The sequence below is a fragment of the Mixophyes fleayi genome, chromosome 12, assembly GCF_038048845.1.
Source record: "Mixophyes fleayi isolate aMixFle1 chromosome 12, aMixFle1.hap1, whole genome shotgun sequence".
NCBI classification, from domain to species: domain Eukaryota; kingdom Metazoa; phylum Chordata; class Amphibia; order Anura; family Limnodynastidae; genus Mixophyes; species Mixophyes fleayi.
Window position 1 is genome coordinate 29,971,820 of NC_134413.1, and position 25,106 is coordinate 29,996,925.

The window sequence follows — 25,106 nt, forward strand, 5'->3', positions numbered from 1 at the left end:
CTACCAAAGATGGCCAAGAATGATTAAAATCCATTTAGCTTTAATCATTACAGGCTGCAAATGCAGTCAGCTTGTGACCACTATCAGCCAGCCCCAGTAAGGGAGCAATCCATAGGAGGCGTATGGAAAAACTGGAAACAAGATCTGACCCTAATCGATGAGCATTCGGCTCTAACAGGTAAGGGCCAGCTTTAAGCAAACCATTGTCCTCCAACCATTCAAGCACAGGTCTCTACATGCCCTGTTAGCCATAACATACAGGCAGCATAATCTATCAAGGAACAAAACACATCAATAAAGAATGTCATTGTGGTCAATGATGTCCATACAGCATGTAACACTGATCCTTTCTTTAGGTGTAAATTCAGCTACACATGTTGTGGGATCTATGCGAGTAAGCCTAAGAACATAAAACAGATCTGTTAAATAAGAAGGCAGTAATATTATTGAACAGGTGAGTGCCATGGTGATGAATGGGGAAACTAAAAACAGATAAAGGCAACTTCCTTTTCATATTGGAGTATGACAACAGGTCAGGCAGATCTGAAAAAAACTAGTAGTAAAGAGTGTTTAGAATCTAATTGCAATTTAACCAGATGTCATTCTGGAGAACAAATAATAATCATCAGCAAAATAGTCCCTTCTTTCTCTGTCTGGTGTTACCATCCAATCTGCAAAATGCAAAATTAGCTGCTGGTGGGGCTGTACTGGGAGGTGAAAAATCAAGAATACCGTGAGCTTGTATACGTGTAGCGAGTTGCAGGAGGACTGTACAGGCATAACTTACAATTTAGGCATATACATCTTTATTAATATTTAGTACTATGTATCTCAAAAAAAGAAAAATAGCAGCTATTATTAGGAGAGACCATTAGTGGTCAAAGATCTAAGTGTCCAAATTATTTCAACATCTATATATAAAACATCACCATAGGTTTGGGGGGGGATTTACATTTTTGGGGACACTAAATTTGATAGTATTCTTCCGGAGTTAATGATTTTTCTAAAATGGGTTTAAGGGGACTATTAAAATATTGGAGGCTTCATTTTTATCTTTCTATTAATTCTGCACACCTTTTGTAGTAAAATATTTAAAATGGAGAAAATCTAATTTTACATGCAATTAAATACAGGCAGAAACAGAGTATTAAAATATTTAAGATACATTACTCATTCAGAAAGCTGCCATTATGCATTATGGTGGTTATGCTTTTTTATCTAGATTATATCCCTTGCTGTATGTCTCGGTGTCATTATCATTATGTATAGATTCATTTAGAAAGGGGAGGAGAGGGAGGGGCATCTTCACTAATTAGCATAAAACACCAGTGACTCGATTTGTAGACCAACCTATGGTATTACCATGAAGGTCAAATATAGAAAAACTCAGCTAGGTATCCACACAGGTGATAACTAGCTTGCTCATAAACCACTTTGGCACAATTTATTTTTAAGCTTGCTCAAGGGTAGCAGAGTTTCAGAAACAATATCCACCTTGATTATGAATGTTCATTATTAGAGAAAGATGCCAGGCGGTCACACCTTGGAACCACATTGTGCTCTGTCGAAGTCGTATAATTGGATAAACGAAAGTATATTGGTTAATATTATTTTACCGTGCGATTGCGATCAGTATGCCACGTAACACGCGAGCACGCTGTAAAATACGCACGCACACACTCTCACATTTAGTTTTTTATATATTTCATATTATAATGGTTTCATTCCCCAGTGATTTATGAGCAGATGGTATTTAAGTTATAGTTATATATATTTTAAGGTTATATGTACACTTTAGTGATATTTAAGGTTCAGGTTGCAGGAACCATTTCATGTTTAGTATCATTTTAATCCCCTATTCATCAGCAATTGTCCGGTTCATTCGCCGAAGAGATGGCACATTGCATACTCTAGTTAGCGCTGTTAGGTAATTAAAGTTTAAAGTGATACAGACTGTAAAATGCAAATAGATTAGTTGAAACTGGATTCTTGGCGGAAAAGTCGGAGCACATCCCCTGGAGAGATGACCCCCACCTTTGGATATTTTGGTTTGAACTGGCCTATGACCTGCAGTACACTAGATCTTCCTGAAGCCTGGACCAATAGAAGCAAGCCACATCATCTGCATTGTTTACTCTAACACTGAGTGTATATAATACAGCTTTGCTGGCACTGGCTTCAGTCATTCTCTGGAGTGAAGTACTGTAAGTTGGTACCAGCGGAGCGCAGCATTATGTATGTAGCTTTGGTATCGGCTGTACTGTATTATAATTATGTATTGAACTGCTAACTTTTACATCTGCTAAATAAATCGCTTAAACAATGCTTATTGGAAAACGATAAAATTACTTTAATAGCTCCTTACTAAAAGATAAAAAGAAGAGTGTGATGGTCCTGGTAAATGGTTTATCATATTGGGCACACAACAATATGACTTGTCCTACACCGTGCCCAAACAAGGGTTGAAATGCTATGCACAACTATTAAAAACATCACATGTCCAATATAATAGCACTTGGAAACTGTATTTATGTGGGGGAAAAAAGCTCAGTCCACAAGGGGAAATCTGTTCACCTCCTTATGTCAAAATACTTTCACAGGGCCCACATGGACGTTGCCCCCCTCTACCGCATGACATTAATTGAGCCATGACTTTATATTTTGTTTTGTTGTTGAGGAAAGCAGATGACTGATGGATTTTTGTTTTTTTTATACCTATATGAAGTGTTTCAACCAAAACACATCTCCGTTCACTTGAAACACAAATATCTGGAGCGTTTCCTTAAAAGGTGCCAGGTACAAGCTTGAAAAATAGAGGATCTCCTCATTTTTCAATTTACTGTAGCGACATGATCCCCGACACGCAAAAAACAAACAAAAGGAATAAACCAAAATGTGTATAGCAAAAAAACATTACAATAGAAGCAGTGTTAAGTGTGATACTGCTTTGGCCGAGTTGTTTCTAGTACAACACAATGTAAGGCAATTCCTGCAAAACTCATACGTTTCTTTTATTTCAAAATGTTTTCCTGTTCTTCAGTTAACACATGAAAATCACGCTATATACCAAGCAAGTTACTCTATATGACTGGTAAGCTCCTTATGTAAACAAAGCTACCACGATACTATATTTAACTGGCAGATCAGAGAATCGGGATTAAGGTGTATGATCCGGTTAAGCACAATAAATGCCCAGGATGATTGAGAGCAGATCAATAATAGTTTCAGGACAGCTAGAGGATTACAGAGTTTTTCAAACACAGTTTGATTCCTCTATCTCTCACTATTACAATGCAGCATAACGTTTGTCTATGAACATCATGATGCAAGTACAAAGTCTCTTGGTGACAAAGAATCATCACTTGATGACTCAGCAATGGGTCATCTTTCTGGTGAATGGATAAACTGCATCCTTATTAATACTGACCGACCACATAAACTGCCTTTCTGCCTTAGTGACGTCTATAAGCTACTAAAAAAATGAATAGTCTGTATTCTCATGAATAATGTGCACAAACATTGCTTCAAACCATAAAATGTACTGCTAATAATGCAAAGTAGCACTTAATTATTATTTTAAGTGGTGTTCATGCAAATTACGCTTGTGCTAGCATTATACTATAATCGGCATTTTATCTGCAGTTTATTCACGTGGATGTTAAGGATTTGTATGCACCTGGACAAGAGATAACTGCTTCTTCCAGCGACCTACTTCCACCCTTGAAGCCTTGGGCTATTTTGCCCATAACAGAGTTGAAAGACAAACCTCACTGGCAAACCCTGCCTTGCTCCACTATCTTGATTTAAAACATAGAGTAAAGAGCAGAGATCCCCTGCTCCATATAGTTGGGCTGGTAAAATCTATATACCCATCCTGTGTACCACCCTACAGCAGCTCGAGGACTAAAGTGCACTGGCCTTACCTGGTCATTTATTATTAAAACAAAAAGCCACCAAATATCTCCTTGTCCTTAATAACAGTCAAGACAAAGTCCTATAGGCCTTCTTAGGCAAACACTCTCACTATTAAGCCTCTGAATGCTGAAAAAAACGTGACAATTTCCTGGCATTTTATGCTCAGAACATAACAGCATTTTGACTTCTCTGACTATGTTCGCTAGAGCATACAAGCTCTGTACTCACAACCATCTCCTAGGGTCATGATCAATGGTACTCCCAGTACCTACTGAGTACAGCCAAACAGGGATGCTCATTATCACCACTGACTATAGAAGCCTTGGCCAGAAGCGCCACTAAGGGGGGAGTAAGGAGTAAGTGGTAACTCCCCCACCACAATGTCTTCCATAGAGTGCAGGAGTTGGGAACATTCTCCTTATGTCAAAAGAAGCAAAAGACATTGATGAAAGCTCCCAATTTCTAAGCTGGGTTTAAAAAAAAAAAAAAAAAAAAAAATATCGAAGTGTGTTGTTGACAGAGATGGTACAATACTGTGCCAATTTTTAGACATTTTATAAGGGCAGGAATATGTGTTTTTACAAATCGATCCAGAATCATAAATGTACAACGTTCCATACAGTGTTTAATTCAATCAATGGCATATTTGGCAAAGGAGCTTTTAGCATCTTTTGATACAGACACTCTGTTTGCTTCTATCATTTATATGGCAAGTGCTTGTCCATTTTGTTTTTATTAATTAGAGTGTTTATTTTAATGTCATTAAAATTGCTGGTTATGAAAGCAACACTACAAAGCATTTCTTCAGTTATTTATCACAATATTTGAGCATACAACATTTAGAAAAAGGGATGAATATGTCCCCCCCCTGAATCTCAGAAACCTGATGTACAATACATGCAGAGTCAAATGGAAGTAATGTGTGATGTGTGTATAGATGTTATGCTAATTCACTGAGCAAAGTTTTAACACATACCGGTAAATATAAAGACTGTTAGAATTAAGTTTTCAAGTTGTGCATTTGAAACCCGACAGCAGAATATGGAGTTTCAACTAACGAGAGGATGTTCAGTCAGTTGACGTTTGAAAACCATGTACAGAGAACCACAATGAGTGATGAAAAACTCAACAGCTTGATACTCTTGAAGGGTAAAACTAAATAGGGGAGATTGTGATTTATTATGTGGGATGCTTTGAATAAAAAAAAAAAAAAAATAATAAAAAAAAAAAACAAGTATAGAAAAGACTAGATGCAACCTAATATTGCATGATCTTCATATTATGTTTACATTGTTCTATTTCATAAACTTATTTGGTTGTAAATATGTAGAATACTATGTCGCATTCTATATGTGTTACCATCCTGCAAGGTAAAAAAAAAAAAAAACAAAACATAGTTGCATCCCATTTAATAAGAATCTTTATTTTCTAAAATTAAAGGCTTCTGGCATACAGCCCAATAAATAATGGATGTTATATATTCAGTATATGTATTTAAAATAAAACTATAAAGGGGTGTGGGGGGAATGCCATACCCCCCCCCCCCCCCCTCCCAAATGTGAAAGTGCATTTTTGGAAGACTGTACATACCCCTCTTAAACTTAGTCTTGGGACTTCCTGGACCTAATGCGACAAAATGCTGATAAACACTTGGCCAAGCTACTTTCACATATAATAGCAGCGGAGAAAAAGCAACAGAAACCACCTTCCATGTCCCACAAGGAAAATATTAAATGCCATCTTCACAACAGAGAAAACTACTCAACATTAGTTCGGTTCCCATGGTTACTTGCAGAAGAACAAGCCCAAAGTACCCTTAAAGAGTGCAAGAGGAGAAAATTACCACACACACACACACAATTTAAATTGCAGTTACACCTTTATTTTGTTAATACAAGGCTCAAAATCTCCCAATCTTAAATAAATTGACATCCTCCACAACTCACCAACCCACCCATTCCCCCCCTTTTTTTTTCTTTCTGTTTTTAGTTTCTTCGTTTGTCACTGCCCCTTAAATTAAAATCAGTGGTAAAAACTGGAATGTTATAAGCCAATGTTTTGTTAATAACAGATACAAAATACAGACTCTGAATGGAATTTAATTTCTCCTTTGTTGCTATGTTTGAATGTCCGAATGTGACCAAATAAAAAGTTACAAAAAATACTAGACATGCCTCACAATGTGATTAGGAATGTCAGCATTTTGTTTGAACTGGCCTGAAAATTTGGCCATGGAATTATGCAAACTTAATGTGCTTACTGGCCAATTACATTGTTTAGACCTCTTGTGATCCAGTTTACCAGCCCCATTGGCAAACTCCACCTAATCTGCAATATGTCTCTCGACTTGTGATAACATTTAATACTGCTCAAGTTGTTTGCCATTTGAAAACTATACATATAAAAAGTTTTAATTACTTTTTTGGAATTGAAAATAAATAGTAAGGTTTTCTTCATAGGAGAGGCATTTCATTTCCTCTGCACAACAGTATAAATAAATGGTGATTATGATGATGATTACTGTCAAACTTAGCCCGCTCAAAATACTATTACTATAGAAAAAGGGACTGCTGGCTCTCACTATAAATGGATCACTTAACTAAAAATCGGTTTAATGGCCAATATGCCCAAATAAATTATATACGTGTCGTTATTAATACTATGCTATATACACACACAAATTTAGAAGCTCAAACTAAAAAGAAAATGTATTTGAAAGAAGGCATTGATTAAGGGGAAGGTTGAGACACAGGATTTTTTAGTAAATATTACAATATGCCTTTAAATGCTAAATAAAAATAACATTTTAGATTTAAATGTTTCTTTATTGGGATGAAGGAAAGAAATTTGTTCTGTACACTGAACAAAAAAAATATAGACTGGAACAAAATGGATGAAAATGTAACCTAAGCGAATCTGTGGTCATGAACAAATCAATAAACTGCCAATTAATCTTCATTTCAAGGAGAACAAGAGCCTGAAGTTCACATTCCAAAATGGCATAAAAGCATCCATTAGTTTAAAAATAATTAGAACTCACTCACACACGCTATAACATTTATAATTTCTTTTTAGCACAAACAATGACTAAAATGTGAATATTCACATGCTACCTCATAATCTATTTTAAAAATGTTTGAAAGACAAGTTATAGTTTCATCATCACCATTTATTTATATAGCGCCACTGATTCCATAACACTGTACAGAGAACTCACTCACATCAGTCCCTGCCCCATTGGAGCTTACAGTCTAAATTCCCTAACATACACACACATGCAGAGAGAGAGACTAGGGTCAATTTTGATACTAGTATGTTTTTGGAGTGTGGGAGGAAACCGGATCACCCGGAGGAAACCCACACAAAACACAGGGAGAACATACAAACTCCTCACAGATCAGGCCATGGTTGGGAATTGAACTCATGACCCCAGCACTGTGAGGCAGAAGTGCTAACCACTTAGCCACCATGCTGCCCATAGTGTGCATGAGATATACACTTAATGGCTGCCCCTTCCTAGTGCTGAGTAGGACCCCCCTTTGCTCCCAAAACAGTATAAATTCCTTCTGGCACGGATTCAACAAAGTGCTGTAAAAACATTCCTTAGAGATTCTGGTCCATGTTGACATGATAGCATCACGCAGTTGCTGCAGATTTGTCAGCTGCACATTCATGCTGCGAAACTCTCATACCAGCACATCCTAAAAGTGATCTATTGGAATGAGATCTGGTGACCGTGGTGGGCATTGGAGTACACGGAGCTCACTGTCATGTTCATGGAACCAGCTTGAGATGACGTGTGCTCATGACATGGCGAGTTACTCAGCAGGAAGTAGTCATTAGAAGATGGGTCAAGACCATTAAGGGATCCAGAAGGTCAGCATCAATACTCAGGTAAACTATGGCATTTAAATAATGCTGAATTGATATTAAAGGGGCCTAACGTGTGCCAAACAAAACAAACAAAAAATACATTCCCAACACCATTACACCACCAGCCTGCACTGTTGACACAAGGTAGAGATGGATCCATGGATTCATGTTTACGCCAAATTCTGGCCATACCATCTGCATTTCGCAGCAAAAAGAGTTTCGTCAGACCAGGTGACATTTTTTCCAATCTTCAACAGTTAGGTCTTGGTGAGTTTGTGCCCACTGTAGACTAATTTTCCTGTTCTTAGTGGATATATTCAGTGGGTATTCTACTGCAGTAGTCCATTCACTTCAAAGTCTGAAGTGCTGTGTGTTCTGAGACACTGTTCTGCATACCATTGTTGTAAGGCGTTGCTGTTTGAGTTACAGCTTGAACCAGTCTTGCCATCTCTTCTGACCTCACACATTAACAATGCATTTTTGCCAACAGAACTGCCGCCCGCTGCGTGTTTTTTGTTTTGTGCATCATTCTCTGTAAACTCTACAGACAATCCCAGGAGATCAGCAACTTCTGAGTTATTAAAACCACCATGTCTGGCCAAACAATCATTCCATTGTCAAAGACACTTAGATCACTTTTCTTCCTTATTCTGGTGTTTGATCGGCACAACAACCTCTTGACCATATCTGCAGCCTTGTAGCCATTCAGTTGCTGCCACACAATTGGTGGATTAAACATTTGCATTAACGAGCAGGTACCTCCTTAACACTTGCCAAATACAAGATTAATGCTATTATAGAGACTTCAGATGGGGCTCTATATTAAAATAACAAATGCCCAAGAGTTGATCAGCTTCACATATATTTCAATATGGCTCCATTCATTCCCTGCTTTAATAAAGGGTAGGTTGAAATGGCTATATTAGCATTAATATTTTTGGAGAATGCAAATGATAAATGTCTTTTTGTTCACACAATGTGGTCACATCCGTCTTGCGCACCAGGTTTTATTTAATTTCATTAAATAAACCTAATTAATTCCAAAAGGATGGAAGGTATTTATTGAACAATCTGACAAGTCACGGGACGGCGGATGTATCTCAAAACGTTAGAGTTGTCCCTGTACAAGGAACCTGTAGTGTGTACGGATTCTGTGATATAAAACTTATTTCCCTCTTTAAACAAAAACCATAAAAAATAACAGCAACAAAAAATACATTAAGTAGAAAGTGGATTCACATATCAATTCTGAAGTCTGTATCAGCTGAAATTTGATAGCTAGAAACACTGCACCCAGACAGTAACTACCCTATCAAACATTGTCTGTTTCCAGTTGCGAATCAATCTCCATGACTGCAGAAAAAATAAATAGTCTAAAAAGTTATATTTTCCCTGCAGTGATTAGGATGTAGTTAATCACTTAATAAAACTTAGCACCTGGCATCCGTGGAGAAGACCTTTGCATATTTAAATAATAAATCCCACAAATATACTCAAATTTGGTGCGATTGGGTCAATGAGCTGTTCTAAATAAACCAAAGAGACCCTTGTTGGGCTTTTCCAACCTACTCTTGTAACCAGAACTAGATTTAAAATTTACAGTGGATCTCTAGCCTGTACTAGCATCTTGAAACACATTAGGGTCAAATCAGCCAGCAGCCAGTTAAGCTTGCAGTATATTTTTGGAGCGTCCCAGGAAACCAGTGTACCCGACTGAAACCTATGCTAAAATAGCGAAAACATAAGACTCCACACTGATAGGGCCCTGGACGGAATTGAACCTGTGGCCCCAGAAATGTAAGACAGCAATGACAAATACTGTGCCACCCTTGTCTAGGTTATTCTAGGTACACCCGCTACTTCAAAAGGAGGGGACACATGAGTGTGCAAGAGATAAATGCAATAAAAAAAAGTGAGGGTAAATGATAAACTTCCATTTTTAAAATAATGAGAGTTGATGAGCCTATTTTAAAGACAACTGACCATATATTTTTTTTTACCCAAGCATATGGTTAATCAAATTGTGGTTTATATGTACCATAGAAAAGTACCAGATGCAAAGCAAAGGAAGTGATATTATGAAGAGAGGGGACCTTACCTTGTAGTTTCTTGAGAACTGCCACTTCCATCTTCAGAACCTGCTTTGGCTGCTGGGCAGACTCCACTTTCAGTGCCACATTTTCTCTTGTTAACAGGTCCAGAGCATCGTAAATCTCCCCAAAGCCACCACCGCCAATTTTTCTGAGCTAGAAATCAGATCATAAGGCATTATTAAGTATATTCAATACATGCTGACACTATCAGAAAGAAATGTTTGATTGTCAGGTACTCTGTTGACCTCTGATAATTACCCTCTATGCTAAAAGCCCCCTACATTATGCCACCATCGTTCTAGATCAAAATGCAAAAGACAAATTCAGCAGGCATTCTAGTAGTTTATATAGAAATGGTCTGTCAGTTAAGTGGCTATTCTGATTTTAGCACAATACAAACTTATGAGGTCCTATAGACAGCAGTGTGTTTTTGAGAGGATAACATATAAACTGCCAAAAAGGACAAAATGAGTTAATCGCATAAAAATCGCTTTACTAAAGGAAGTTTAACTTGTTTCATTCTTCGGCATTACACAGTCATAAAGAGTTAAATTAAATTTGGTAAATATGATTTAGACTAATTTCATCTACAGTCTTGTACATGTTATAACATAATGCACAATTAGTTTATGAATGAATATAATGACAAATACATATTTTTAAAAGACATCTTAGCAGAGCCAAAAGAATGTTATATTTTGCTGCTATATAAGCGGGATAAGAATGTCTCGTAAATCAACTCCTCTTTCTGCACAACCTGTCTAGATTCTACACGTGGCTCTCTGACCCATCTTACCTGGTTGATCATCTGGAAATTTAGATCACTTGGTTTTATGACTGAATGTTGTTTTACATGTGTGAAAGAAAGGAATGCATAGCAAGAGCATACATGCGGCTCTAAATTTAAACTGAGTGTCTCTTAAGCCTTTAATCTTTATATACGTGCTTTTACTATTCCTGAAAAAGGATCATTGCAAAAGAAAGTGGATATTTCGTACTGAACTTGGTGTCATTAGAGAAGATTAGATGCCATTCCCTTTAGGATAAATAACCATTAGACCAGAATCCAGGAGCCAGAATCGTGCCTGACACGGGAAACCAGCAAGCTAAGCTTTTAGAACAGAGGTTATATTATTAAAGGTCACATTGGAAAATCTGTCATATGAAACCTGATCCTCCCTCTACATCAGAGTATTAAATGCAAGGACAGCTCATCATTAAGACCGCAATGTTCTGCAATCACCCTATAATAAACGGACCTTCATACGAAACAAAACGAGAAACTGAACGGGTTTGGTTTGGAGAAAGATGGACATGTTGATAACATTTAAAGAGAAGTGGAAGCAGCAATTTTGTGGACTAAGCAAATATTCCTAAGCATACAGCCGTCGTTCTCCAGGAACAAGCAGCACAACCCATGCAATATGTGTCACAGTTTCCCAATGAAAGCATAGGTGTTATTATTCTAGCTTCAGCACAAAATAGATGCTTCCACAATTATCATCCAATTCTCCAATATATCATGTATCATTTAGAACTTATATTTATAAATTATATTTTGAAAATGCACAATAAATTGATGTTAGGATACTAGCTATTTAGTATGTAGGAAACATTTTAGTCCAATAATAATATTTATATAGTACTGTAACAGAGACATCCACATGAACTACCCAACACAATAAGAGATGTGCTGTAACACCACAGAACTGCTTTTTTTTCCCTATTTAACATAGCATTAAATTGTATACATTAATGGCCCTTTATACAAGGATAGCACCACTATTGCCATTATTGTTAAAAGTTTAATAAGCAATACCAACAACATTTCAGTGTGCCGTCACCATTAGATATTAAATTCACAAAACTTTGGTAGCTTGAAGACACTAGTTTCCTTGGCTGTTCTGCCATTGTACAATGTATTATCATTATTCTTTAAATGGTGCCACAAGGTGTCCGCAGCACCTTACAAAATACAAAAATACAGTACAGACAGTATACAAGGGTACACCAGTACAGAGTAGAACAAGTATAGCCAAGACTTCAATATCTCCAAGCATAGCAAGTAGAGTGCTGTAGGAGTAGAAGAAATGGTATTGAGAAAGAAGGGAAGAATGCCCTGCTCATAAGAGCTTACATACTAAGGGGAAGGGAAACAGACAGCAGACACAAGGGGAGTCAGCAGACGGGATCAAGTACAAGAGGAGACAGGAAAGTGGGAGGTGATGAGAACAATAAGGTTATGTGGATGGTTGGTAGACCTTAAGGAACAGATGGGTTTTGAGAGCCCATTTGAAGGAGCCAAGATTAGGGGACAGGCGGATGGAGGGAGGGAGGTTGTTCCAGTGAAGAGGGGGCAGCACGGGAGAAGTCTTGAATTCTGCAATGGGATGAAGTGATCAGTGCAGAGGAAAGGCGACGGTCAATGGCCAAACGCAGGAAACAGGCGGGAGTGTGGCTGGAGAGGAGGTTAGAGATATAAGGGGCAGTGGTGAGAGGGCCTTGTAGGTGACATGAGGAGTTTAAAAGAGGATTCTGAAGGAGAAAGAGAGCCAATGAAGGGCAAGACAGAGAGGGGAGGCAGAGGAAGAGCAGCATGAGAGAAAGGCAAGTCTCGTAGCCATGTTAAACACAGAGCGAAAAAGGGCGAGATGGGAATGGGGAAGGCCGGTGAGGAGAAGGTTGCAGTAATCGAGGCGGGAAATAATGAGAGCTTGGATGATGGTTTTAGCAGCCTCCTGAGAGAGGAAGGGCCAAATGGGGGCAATATTCCATAGTTGGAAGCGACAGGATTGGGCAAGAGATTGAATGTGGGGGACAAAAGAGAGAGAGAAGTTGAGGGTGACACCCAGGCAGCGGAGTTGAGGAACAGCAGAGATGGTAGTGTTATTAATGGTGATGGAAAGTTCATGATGATTAGAAGATTTAGAAGGAGGGAAAACAATGAGTTCAGTTTTGGCAATGTTGAGAGAAAACGTGAAGACATCCAGGAGGAGATAGCAGAGGCAGTCGGAAAGACAGTATTTAACTTATGTGCAAAACAGAATACTAATTTGCACCCCTTGCATTGTAACATGGTTTTGTCCAGGAGACTGAAAGAAGAAGTTTCTCAAGTTAAGATCCTTAATGAATCAGGCCCATGATTCTTACACCACAACAACTTTTTGATTGGGCAGAGGAATAAATTTAACTTTTTCAACACAAGAAAACATATTGAGATCGCAATATTTCTAGATGATCACTTCAAAAATGCAACAACAATTCCTGGGACCCTGAGATTCCATGCTTTCAACATGCAGCACCCACAATAAAAATCTTTGTGAAGACGTTTTCCTGATCACAAAATTCATCGGAACAGATCGTGACAACATCCCAAGAAAAGCTACCACTTGCTGACATTACATGCAACTGCTCTGGTGAAAGATGAAAACATCGATGAAGTGAAAGCGACATTCCTCTATCCAGCGTGTCCATCACCATCTTTGTTAGTTTATCCACTGACACAGCTATATAGGTTTCAAATCTCTGTGTTGAAACAACTGCTATTTTGTCAGTTCTTTCATTAATAAATTGTTTATATCCTAAAGTTAACCATTTACCTACAGTGTTACTATATTTTTAACCTGTATAACTAATATGTCAATTCATTGATTAGATTAGCAAATGCTTGAGGAAAAAATCATTCCACCGGAGTAAGCTTCGCCCAACCCCGGGTTAAAGGGGACTGCACGAGACTTACAACGGAGGTGGTCCCCAAGATCCATGTATATAAATATGGAATGTATATAGATTATATTAATATGTTCTATTAGTGACGTGTGGGAATTATGTAAGACAGACAGTTCAGATAGGCAAATAGTCGTTCTTCCCACACATGCAAGTATGTATAATACTTACAATAATGCAGATTTGGTTGCCCAAAACATGTTTCGACAATGCATTCCGAGAAATGAACAGGACAGATTTTGGACAGAATACATGTATAGATGGAGATATGATGGATGATGATTTCTGTTATTTGATGGAGTAAGAGAACCGTAAAGTATGGTAATTTTTTTAATTGAATTGGAGAAAGAAAATGCACCGGTGGCAGATTTACAAAGTCCTTCATTAAGACAACAGTGGACAACTATACACAGCCGCATTAGTAGACATTTAAACAATGATGAGAGGGGCACAATGTTAAATGGTGGAGTTCAAGATGACATTGTCCGTGAAGAGGTAGATCTGTGCTGTAATGCTGCCATTTTGAAACAAACCAGGGGACTCTTAGATATCTATGTGGGAGGAGGACAGAAAAAAACATTGCCCCGGGGTTAGCTTCATCCAACCCCAGGGTAAAGGGGCCTGCCCGACACATGCAGCAGTGGTGGTCCCCTAGAAGGGGTGCACTCACTCCGATGCCGGGGTAACCAGGACAAGCGGCTGTAATTAAATTAGTGCTGCCTCTGCCTCCTGAGTGAATGTGTGCGTGGGGGGGGGGGGGGGGGGTGCTCTTGGCCCCATTTCTCCCATCTCTGTGCTACCGGTTCTTGTTTATAAGCTTTTACTAACTTGAGTTAAGCCCTGGGGGCATCAGAGTACCTTTGAGTGCGTCTAGCTCTACGGGAAAGGCGGCTGCTATAGGTGAACACCTCTTCTGCTGATTCTAAAAGCTTATGACAGTTACTAGGAAGCTGTAACATTGTAAAGGATATCCGGGGACCAGTGGTGTAACAGCAATCTGACCTTACACGGTTTGGTTTTGCTAGTAGTTGTTAAATGACTCACTATCTACGCCACCATTTTTGTTTAAATAGAAAGTGTGACCATTTGCCAAATTACCATTGGTGTCTGTATGGTTAGTTATTTAATTATAGTAATAGTAAGTCTGAACATGCGAAAGAGGTTGGGGTGCAATGAAATGGAGATAAACATTATGTAGCTTATTTTTTTAATTGAATCAGAGAAAGCAAATGCCATGATGGCAAAGTTACAAAATCCTTAATTAAGACAGCTCACTGCAGACTTTGGCCAAAATTGGTGAAAATTGGGACAGTTGTGAAGGGATCATTAGAAAATAGACTGCAAATGACTGCTAGACCTATAAATAGTAATAAAGGAGCACAAACAGCTCAAAATGACATTTTACCAATTTTTCACAATTTTTAATTAAATCTAGATACAAAAAACTTTTGCGTTTGTTCACCAAAACCGGTAGCAAAGCCGAAACACAAAGACACCAGTTTCTAAACCGAAACATCTCTAATAAACACCATCAGTTTTCTCGGAGTATGTACACAGTGACATAAGAAAACACAAATCATTTTAAAATGATGGAGCAAAATTATATTTGGAGGGTGTAACTAACAAAGTGAAATAATTACTATTCACCAAGTTCAAACAAAGCAGAAAACGCTCAGAAAAGTTCAAAAGATTAGAATATAGTTAGTTAGCCTTTGATGGATAATTAATTTCTATTTTAACAATGATGAAAGTAGAATATTTTACAAGATAACACAACAACTACAGACATCAAATGCCAAGCAGAGCCCATCAACAACAAGCAGACCACGAGTGGTCTTTAATATGTTGGAAAGCCATAAATTGAGCACACACACACAAGGACCAGTTTTGGTATATAACAAATCAGTGTGGTGTTCGATACAGTCCAGATCTCAGCTGGATCATGTTAACGTTATCTCACCATCCGAATTATCGGAGACAGGCTACTAAAATTCTCATCTACATCCTGCCACGCAGACATCTCTGACCTTATTGAATTTTGCCGATATCTTTGTGCAGTCATAATAAATTTATCCACCAGAGTGCATTAAGGGCCATGGCTTACAAAGTTATTTCATAACATAACGCTGTCTATGTCAGCGTCTTCGAAACATGACTGCTAGTGATGCCAGGGTGACGACACATGTTAGCAGAGTGTGTGTGGGGGGGGGGGGGGGACACTTTTTTTTTTAATCAGATTTTATTTATATCAATATTTTTTAGTTTTTAAAAAAATTATCAAGTAAACAAAACAATAATACAAAGTTCTTTTAAAATACGGCATCTTTAATATATTCAATTTAAATGACTTGACAGTGTCACCAATCACAACACAAACTGCAAAAGGAAAGAAACAGCAATGATGTTAAAAGTTACAATAGTTAGCAATTGCCTTGCCCGATTGGTAAATCTGAATGCGCCTACACATTAAGTTTACTGAACGCCTTAAAAAGAAACACAAGTTTTACAGCTTTGTCAGTACCCAAGTGGTTTCTCAGTTTTGACTGCACCAAACCAAATGTGGAAAATATTCTTTCTACTGAAACGGATGATGCTGCAGCTATTAGCAATTGCTCTACTGCTACCATGATATTTTCATTACCAGCTACGGTTTATGGACCAATGTCCATTTTCCACCAGTCTATAGGTGTCACTGTTGACACAACATCATGGTTAAACAAGAGGTCATTAAAACGGGGTTGCTTTAGCAGTGATAAGTTATTTCTTTCAACTGTTCTCTCTCTCTGAACTTGAAACACTGGTGTGGAGTGGTGTTGGTCATTCTCTCTGGATTCTGGAATTATCTGTTTCTTGTCTGGACTTATCTCTTGCCTGTGCCTCTTTGTATCACATGAGTCATAATTAAATTAGGTCAGCAATAGCCATAGATACAGACCTGTTATTATTAGAGCAACTAATCAAAGGTCAAAGGACTATGGTCCATATTGCACAGTATGCCAATTACCATTAGAACCCTGGATTTTTTAATGGTGATTTAAATCAGTGATTTTTAAAAAAATAATAATGTGATTTAAATCATCATTAAAATAAAATTGATTTAAAATCGGCATACCCTGCATGTTAGTGCAGAGTCAGAGTAGAATATAGGACAGGTGCTTACTGTATGCTGGATGAAATGCTACAATGTACAACCTTCACTGAAACTAAAGGTTAGGGACAAGTATGTGAATAAGCCACTGCATTTCTAGAGAGCGGATTTATCCATTAACATAGTGGCCCAGTGTCTCAATGTTGCACCAACGGAGCACAGGTCTGCGACATTCACGGACTGCCAATGACTAAAGCATCTGCATAATCAGAAGTCAGTACTCCTTCATACAGAGAGTGGATTACTTGCATATTTGAGCCACGTCAACAGTACAAGAGATCAGATTCATTAAGGAAAGTAATGAAAAAAAAAAAAAAAACCCACACACACACACCAGCTTTTTTGCATTCTTCTGGTACTCAAAATTTCACATACATATTGGATGCATTAGCTAATTGTTTGTCAGAGCAGAGCGTACCTGGACCTGTATTCAACAAGAGTCATTTTTTCAGATGTTGTTGAATATGGACATGTGTATGCCCGCTTTATGTGCGTAAAAAAATATAAATAAAAGAAACACACACACACACCAAAAAACACAATTCATATTTATTTTGCGTTCCTTAATGAATCATGGCCTATAATCTCTTAGCTACACTTTAAAGGTTCTTGAGCTTAATGGGCAATCTCTCGACCCCCTGCTCCTGAATTTACCTTTTTTAGACTGTCGATGGTCTTTTATTTACGCTCTATTATATAAATTGCTGTTGCTCAAGTTCTACCATGAACAACCTATATATTAAAAGGGACCACGCTATGTACAATTTTTAAACCAGATGGTCCATGCAGATAAAGAAATTTTCTCTTTTACAACTGGTGGTGAGCTATAGACTGAGACAAGGGTATATTTTATTTGACAGTTTTATGGTTAGGACACTGGTTATTTAAGGTTGCATATATAATTTTAACAACACATTAGGATTTGTGGTGGGGGATAAAATTAAAAAAACAAAACAAAAAAGGAATTGAAGACAATTATGTAAGATTTGATCATGTTGTAGTTTATTTTTTCTGGATCTTTTCTTCAGAGATGTGTAGATAATGAAAATGTCCCATTTATTTGTGTATTAAGTACAGGTGTGGGCTAGTCATAGTATTACTTGGAAATTTGAGTAACAAGAGCTTTTACTACCATAGCCGCATCTGCCTCAGTGTACTCAAGAGATTGCATAATGCATCGCATGCACTAATCAAGAGAATACAGAAAAACACAGCGGACGATGGATATCACCCTGGAGAAATCCATGAAATGTGCATTTAGCTATATGTGATATGCTGAAATGTACAAGACCCTGCACTCTTACAGCTTCTAAAAACAAACAGAACGGTCTGCAGCGTAACATGAAAATTAGCCAAAACCCCAAGTGTCAAAAAAAACAAATCTATATGCATGGATATATATATTATAATATATTAGAATTTATTTTATATTATATATATTAAATCACGTTAAATCATCTGATGTGGTATCAGACGCTACGGTGCCTGGTCGGATAAGGGGGCTGGTTTACCCCCAGCCAGCAGTTGTGTCAGAATTTGTATAAAAAAGGAGCTCTGTTTGACCATGTAGTATTATTCCATCTATACTTTATGGATATCACTAGTACCTCAAACTAGTGTGTAACTGTCCTTTTTAGGACTTCCCGAGCTAACAAACATCTCTGCTTAAGAAACCTGCTTTGACGCCTACTTGCCTTCTGTAAATCCTGTGACCTATAGAATAGACCAATCAAATCTGTTATCCGGCTGTTCTGAGGTTGGAACCCTGCATCCAGTACCAACAAGTTACCCGGCAGGAAGCGTTCATAAATGCCGGTGAATGAGCCTAGTGGTGGCAGAAGCAAAAGCCCCTCCTACTGCGGTTAGAGGGCGCATTTGGCAGAAAGAAAGGGGACAGTGGCAAGGCAAGCCCAGCCGATCCCCAGCAACACAACAGACAGGGTGACATAGAAGGTCCATTCTATCACAATACACACACGGACAAAAAGTATGTGGCCACGCCTGTCAATTATTGAATCGTGGTGTTTCAATCAGACCCGTTGCCAGAGGTGTATAAAATCAAGCACCTAGCAACGCAGTCTCCATTTGCAAACATGTGTGACACAAAATAGTACGTTCTGAAGAACTCTGTGACTTCAAGTGTTGTACTGAGATAGGATGCCACCTTCGCAATAAGACTGTTCTTGAAATTTCATCCCTGCTGGATATTCCACAGTCAACTGTAAGTGATATTATTAGAAAGTGGAAGCGTTTAGGTACAACAGCAACACAGCCATGAAGCGGAACCACGTAAAACCAAAAAGAGTGAGGTGAGCGACTGCTAAGGAGCATGGTGCAAAAAGTCGCCAATGCTCTGCCGATTCCATAGCTGAAGCGTTCTGAACTTCCACTGGCATTAATGTGAGCACAAAAACGGTGCGGTGGGAGCTTAATGGAATGGGTTTCCATGGCGAGCAGCTGCATGCAAACCTCACATCACCAATACCAATGCCAATTGTCAGATGGAGTGGTGTAAAGCACACCAACACTGGACTGTGGAGCAGTGGAAACGTGCTCTGTGGAGTGACGAATCACGCTTCTCTGTTTGGCAGTCAGATGGCCGAGTTTGGGTTTGGCGGATGCCAGAAGAACATTACCTTGCTGACTTCACTATGCCAAATGTGAAGTTTGATGGAGGAATAATGGTATGGGGTTGTTTTTCAGGGTTCGGCCTTAGCCCCTTATCCCCACTGAAGGGAAATCTTAATGCTTCAGCATACCAAGTCATTTTAGACAATGATATGCTTATAACTTTGTGGCAACAGTTTGAGGAAGACCCTTTCTATTCCAAAATGACTGTGCCCCAGTGCACAAAGCAAGGACTACAAAGACATGGTTTGATGTGGAAGAACAGGCCCCCACAGAACGGTGGGCAACAGCCTGCCCAGGGGTAATGCAGTCCTTAGACAGTTCAATGGTGGTTCTCCTGACCAGTGATTGAGAGGAGGATGGGGAGCATACACTAGTAATAATGATCTAAATTGAAACCATTTTATTACCAAGCCTACATGTAGGTTACATATCTATACAATTTAACTATGGTGTGCATCATATCTGTTATCCCTCTAGAGAATCTGGGCACACAAACATTTTGTTCATAGAAAAAATTCAAAATAAAAACACTCTTCAAATCATGTTAATAAAATTACCAAAATGAAGCACATCCTACCCCCTGCTGACCAAATATATGTCTTCCCCCTCGTTAGATAATCACCACTTTCTATATTTAGCATTAAATAAATTTCATAAAGGAAGTGCGTTTAAAAAAAAAAAAAAAGGGTTTAGGCACCTCATTAACGAGACAAATGATTTCTGCTGAAAACAACTCATTTTAATCTGCCATATGCACATATAAAACTCTACAGATCAACAGGCCAAGTACCTCTTCACATCCCTAAATGTGTACAAGGCATGGGCTCACATGCTCTCTCCCAAGCCTTTTTTACTGTAAACCTGGCATGCTGCTGGTACTACCTGATGGCTGCAACCTTCCACACAATCATTTTCCCACAAATATGAAACCGTTAAAAATGTTTACGGCAGTGGGAATTTACAAGGTAAGGCATCCGAGTGTTATCACACCAAGGACAAGGTTGTTTAAATATCTCCTGAATACCATCTCAGTTCAACTGCTGGACCCAGTGAGTTCAATGGTCATTGCGGTTCCTCATTTGGTGATCTCCACTGCCGCCTTGGTGACAGTAGCTGCCTAACATGGTGTCCTGGCTTTCTTTCTGGCAGCTACACACAAGCTGGCACGGAGCCACAAGAGTACCCCCCTGCAGCAAGAAAGCGAAAGCCTTCTCTAGAGTCAGAAGAGGAAGGAGGTTCAGTTTAGCTAAATATCGGAGGACAGTCATGGTTGACAGCAGATGACTGTTGGGAATGGACCAATCCGCTCCAAGGTCTGGACAAACCTCAATTAGATATGTTTAATTATAATAAATTATCCGAGGGGGTGCTCTCATAACTAGAATTATCTAGGAAATAACAAATACAGATGACAATAGATATCAACTGAACAAAGTAGTGTGTGAGGCACTCCTGTCCGAGAGGGTATATCAATATAAAATCAACTTTATTGATGGTCACTTAAAAATGCGACATAGACAAATAGCTAAATCCCACCTGGATCGGTGAATTTAAAATATACAAGTGAATAGAATTGAAATATAGTGTAAAGAGAATTAAAAAATGACCCAAAAAGGGGAGCCGGTCAATGTTATCAAATAGAAAACTCGTATAGTGCCGTGGTTGTTAGTGGTAACTAGGGTCTGGTCCTCTAATTATGTAATTATAGTATGACAATTCATAGGGCCATTAAGACCTATTGTAAAGTGTCTCTCCAGAAAGAGCCTTTAGGCATAGGCAATTCACTCTATAGCTAACATAGAATAATATAAATCTCGCACAGATTGAGACATGGGCGTGTATTTATATATAAAACGCTTCCATATAGTATTTATGTATCTCTCATCATGTGTAGAAAAAGGGGGGCAATACCAGATACATTATAAAAAATATATGATATTAGTAGCAAGCAGTTGATTAGTACACCATCAAAAAGGTCATTACATCATTACATATAATGAAGTACCTATAAGTGTAGATGGTTACTTCACATATATACCCAGTCTAGATGTAAATAACCGGACAATTTGATTTATGTCCTATGTTAATACACGTGCCACAGTATAATACAACTTTATTGTGAAGATAAATTCGATCTAATCTATTATACCATTATTGTTAGATTGCATTATGGGGTCATTATCTGCCAGAATACTAACGATATATTAGTTCTTAAATATATCCCTTCATGCATTAGTATTGCAAAGTGTGTATCCAATATTGGAAAATTCCAAATAGTTCTTACTAGATTGCATTACAGGGTGATTCTTAACCTGAGTGCTATCGATGTATCCTCAGATATGTCCCTTTATGTAATAGTATTACCAAATGTATGGCTGGGTTGTAATAACTTCCCTACAAACTAACAACAACAAAGGTTTGTGGTATAGAAGATATAAAACGCAGTGCACTTTCTGGGCATGTGTGAATATACAGGGATATGTGTGAGCTGCTTGTTAAAGGTCCCACTCGTGATGTGTACCTCCTAATGAGACAGCCTGCGCTACCAGTTGTGATTATCGGCGATGCCCGATAAAACTGGTGTTACCCCTAATATGAAACCTAAAGTTAGTCTTCTATAGAGATATTGCCTACTATTTAGCAATGAAATATTAATCTGGATTTGCGAGACACAATCGCGGGAGGTCCTGCTGATCGGCTCCCTATTTCCGGGTCTGTGACGTCATGCGTCACGTGCCCGACGTACGTTTCACCAATTAGGCTTAGTCATGGGAAATTACTCGTTTGGCTGATGGGGACATAAAAGACTCAGTCCTATTCCAATCATCTCACGTTTACCGTGATTGATGTTTGTCTAAGCCAATCATATATCGGCCCATGTAAAAAGAGGATAACATGGTTCCTAAAGGATGTCATTCCTTGCCACAAGATTTTAAGTTGTTCCATAAGAGGATTAGCAGGCAAAATAATGTATCTATATGACCTAAAAGCTTTATATCAATTCCTAATAGTTTAGTTGGTACTCAGATTGGTTCTAAAAAAGTTTTTTGTTTAATTTATTTGTATTATATGTATATTAGTACAGTGGCCAGTAGTCATGGGAATATAGATGTAAAGGTTAATATGGAATAAAAATAAAATAGAAAGTGCTACAAAAAGAAAACTGAATGGTTAAACTGAGGAAGGGGAAATACCCGAGGTCTCTGAACACACTCTCTATGTTCTCTATGTACCCTAGTCTGTGTGTGTGTGTCTGAACATAGAGAGTGCTAGAACATAGAGAATACTAACAATAATGGTATAATAGATTAGATCGAATTTATCTTCACAATAAAGGTGTATTATACTGTGGCACGTGTATTAACATAGGACATAAATCAAATTGTCCGGTTATTTACATCTAGACTGGGTATATATGTGAAGTAACCATCTACACTTATAGGTACTTCATTATATGTAATGATGTAATGACCTTTTTGATGGTGTACTAATCAACTGCTTGCTACTAATATCATATATTTTTTATAATGTATCTGGTATTGCCCCCCTTTTTCTACACATGATGAGAGATACATAAATACTATATGGAAGCGTTTTATATATAAATACACGCCCATGTCTCAATCTGTGCGAGATTTATATTATTCTATGTTAGCTATAGAGTGAATTGCCTATGCCTAAAGGCTCTTTCTGGAGAGACACTTTACAATAGGTCTTAATGGTCCTATGAATTGTCATACTATAATTACATAATTAGAGGACCAGACCCTAGTTACCACTAACAACCACGGCACTATACGAGTTTTCTATTTGATAACATTGACCGGCTCCCCTTTTTGGGTCATTTTTTAATTCTCTTTACACTATATTTCAATTCTATTCACTTGTATATTTTAAATTCACCGATCCAGGTGGGATTTAGCTATTTGTCTATGTCGCATTTTTAAGTAACCATCAATAAAGTTGATTTTATATTGATATACCCTCTCGGACAGGAGTGCCTCACACACTACTTTGTTCAGTTGATATCTATTGTCATCTGTATTTGTTTTTTAGCAGATGACTGTTTTAAGATTTCTACAGCAACTCTCCACCTTTCGCTGTCTCTCCTCGTTCCAACAGTGATGCCCCACCACTGGCCAATCACCAATGGCTGCTTTATTACTAGCAGCTGCAATATTATCATCAACATTTATATAGCGCCAGCAAATTCCGCAGCGCTTTCCAATTGGGAACAAACAGTAATAAAACAATACTGGGTAATACATATAGACAGAGAGGTAAGAGGGCCCTGCTTCCAAGCGTACAATAGCCTCACCAGCTGAGAAAACGTTATCTCACTACCTTATGTATCAAGTGTTTACCAGACCTCTTATATTCTAAGTTCAGCAGGGCAGCGCCATCTTTATCTACTGATCCAGGTCACTGTATGTAATAAGTCTGTATCATGATCCGCACAGTGTACAGTGCTGCACAATATGTCAGAGCTTTAGAAATAACAGATAATAAGCATCTATGTGCTACCAGCCCATCTTCAATCCCATCTCTTCTCTCTATCCCCAACACTTCCTTCCGCTCATAGTTTTTCCATCAACCACAACATACATTTAATGCCTTATTTCTCACATTGTTTTTTTAATTAGAACTTTGTTCTAAAACCCAGAGATTTCTAGTCTGGGGAGACTTTATTCTCTCCTACAGTAAGGAGGATACAGTTACTATTAACACAGCTCAGCAATGCACAAAACTGGATGTGATATGTAAAGAACTCCATAAATAGACAGCTTTTATGATAAAAATACTGGCCACATTTTAGACAAGATGATCCCACTTAGTGGCAGATTATGATAGAGGTGGAAGGAGTGCCTGCCAGGTGGCCAGAGCAACAGGAGAGCTACCATGATAGTGCATGGAGTTATGCATGCAGCTATGTGGCAAAATAAAAAAATGCATTCTGCACTAGATAATGGACAGATTAAGGGTGTTCCAAAATGCTGTAGGTTAGGCATAAAGATGCCTCTTACTCTAAATACAAAGTAATCAGTATTTCCATTTACATTGTAAGATATTTTAAATAAACTGGCAAGGGGTAAGTAGGGCTGCCTTAAGCATATAGGAAGACCACGGGTGGGAGGCATGTGGCAGAGGCCCGACTAGACCACAGGTTGGAGGCATACGGCAGAGGCACGACTAGACCACAGGTTGGAGGCATGTGGCAGAGGCACGACTAGACCACAGGTTGGAGGCATGCGACATAGGCACGACTAGGCCATGGGTGGGAGGCATGCGGCAGAGGCACGACTAGACCACAGGTTGGAGGCATACGGCAGAGGCACGACTAGACCACAGGTAGGAGGCATGCGACATAGGCACGACTAGGCCATGGGTGGGAGGCATGTGGCAGAAACCTGCCAGCTCACATGCCATGAAACGAACGTGTTGCAGATATTAAGCTCTTTTGAGCAGAGTGTCCCTTTAACTATCCAAGCAAGCGACTGTACAGTGTGGGACTCAAGTCACAGGGGATGTACTAGCTACATTGTCCCATGAAATCAACACTAGGTAAAGGGACTGTGCAGCCATATAGCAATTCAAATATACCACACAATGTGTCATTTCGTATGGTTGGGTAGACAATGTTTTTACACAGTGCATTAGAGAAGTATACACCGTGTACCACAATAAAGTAACTCTGGACACAACCCTAGTAATGGAACAAC

At 38.5% G+C, this 25,106-nt stretch overlaps 1 protein-coding gene across 3 annotated transcripts in view; it reads right to left on the minus strand.

Annotated features, from left to right (window-relative positions):
- TTBK2 (tau tubulin kinase 2) overlaps positions 1 to 25,106 on the minus strand; it is a 92,537-nt gene that overhangs the window by 47,427 nt on the left and 20,004 nt on the right. For all 3 annotated transcript variants that reach the window (XM_075192689.1, XM_075192688.1, XM_075192687.1), the window contains exon 3: positions 9,887 to 10,034. In XM_075192689.1, the coding sequence (XP_075048790.1) occupies positions 9,887 to 10,034 (148 nt within the window). The remainder of the gene's footprint in view (positions 1 to 9,886; positions 10,035 to 25,106) is intronic.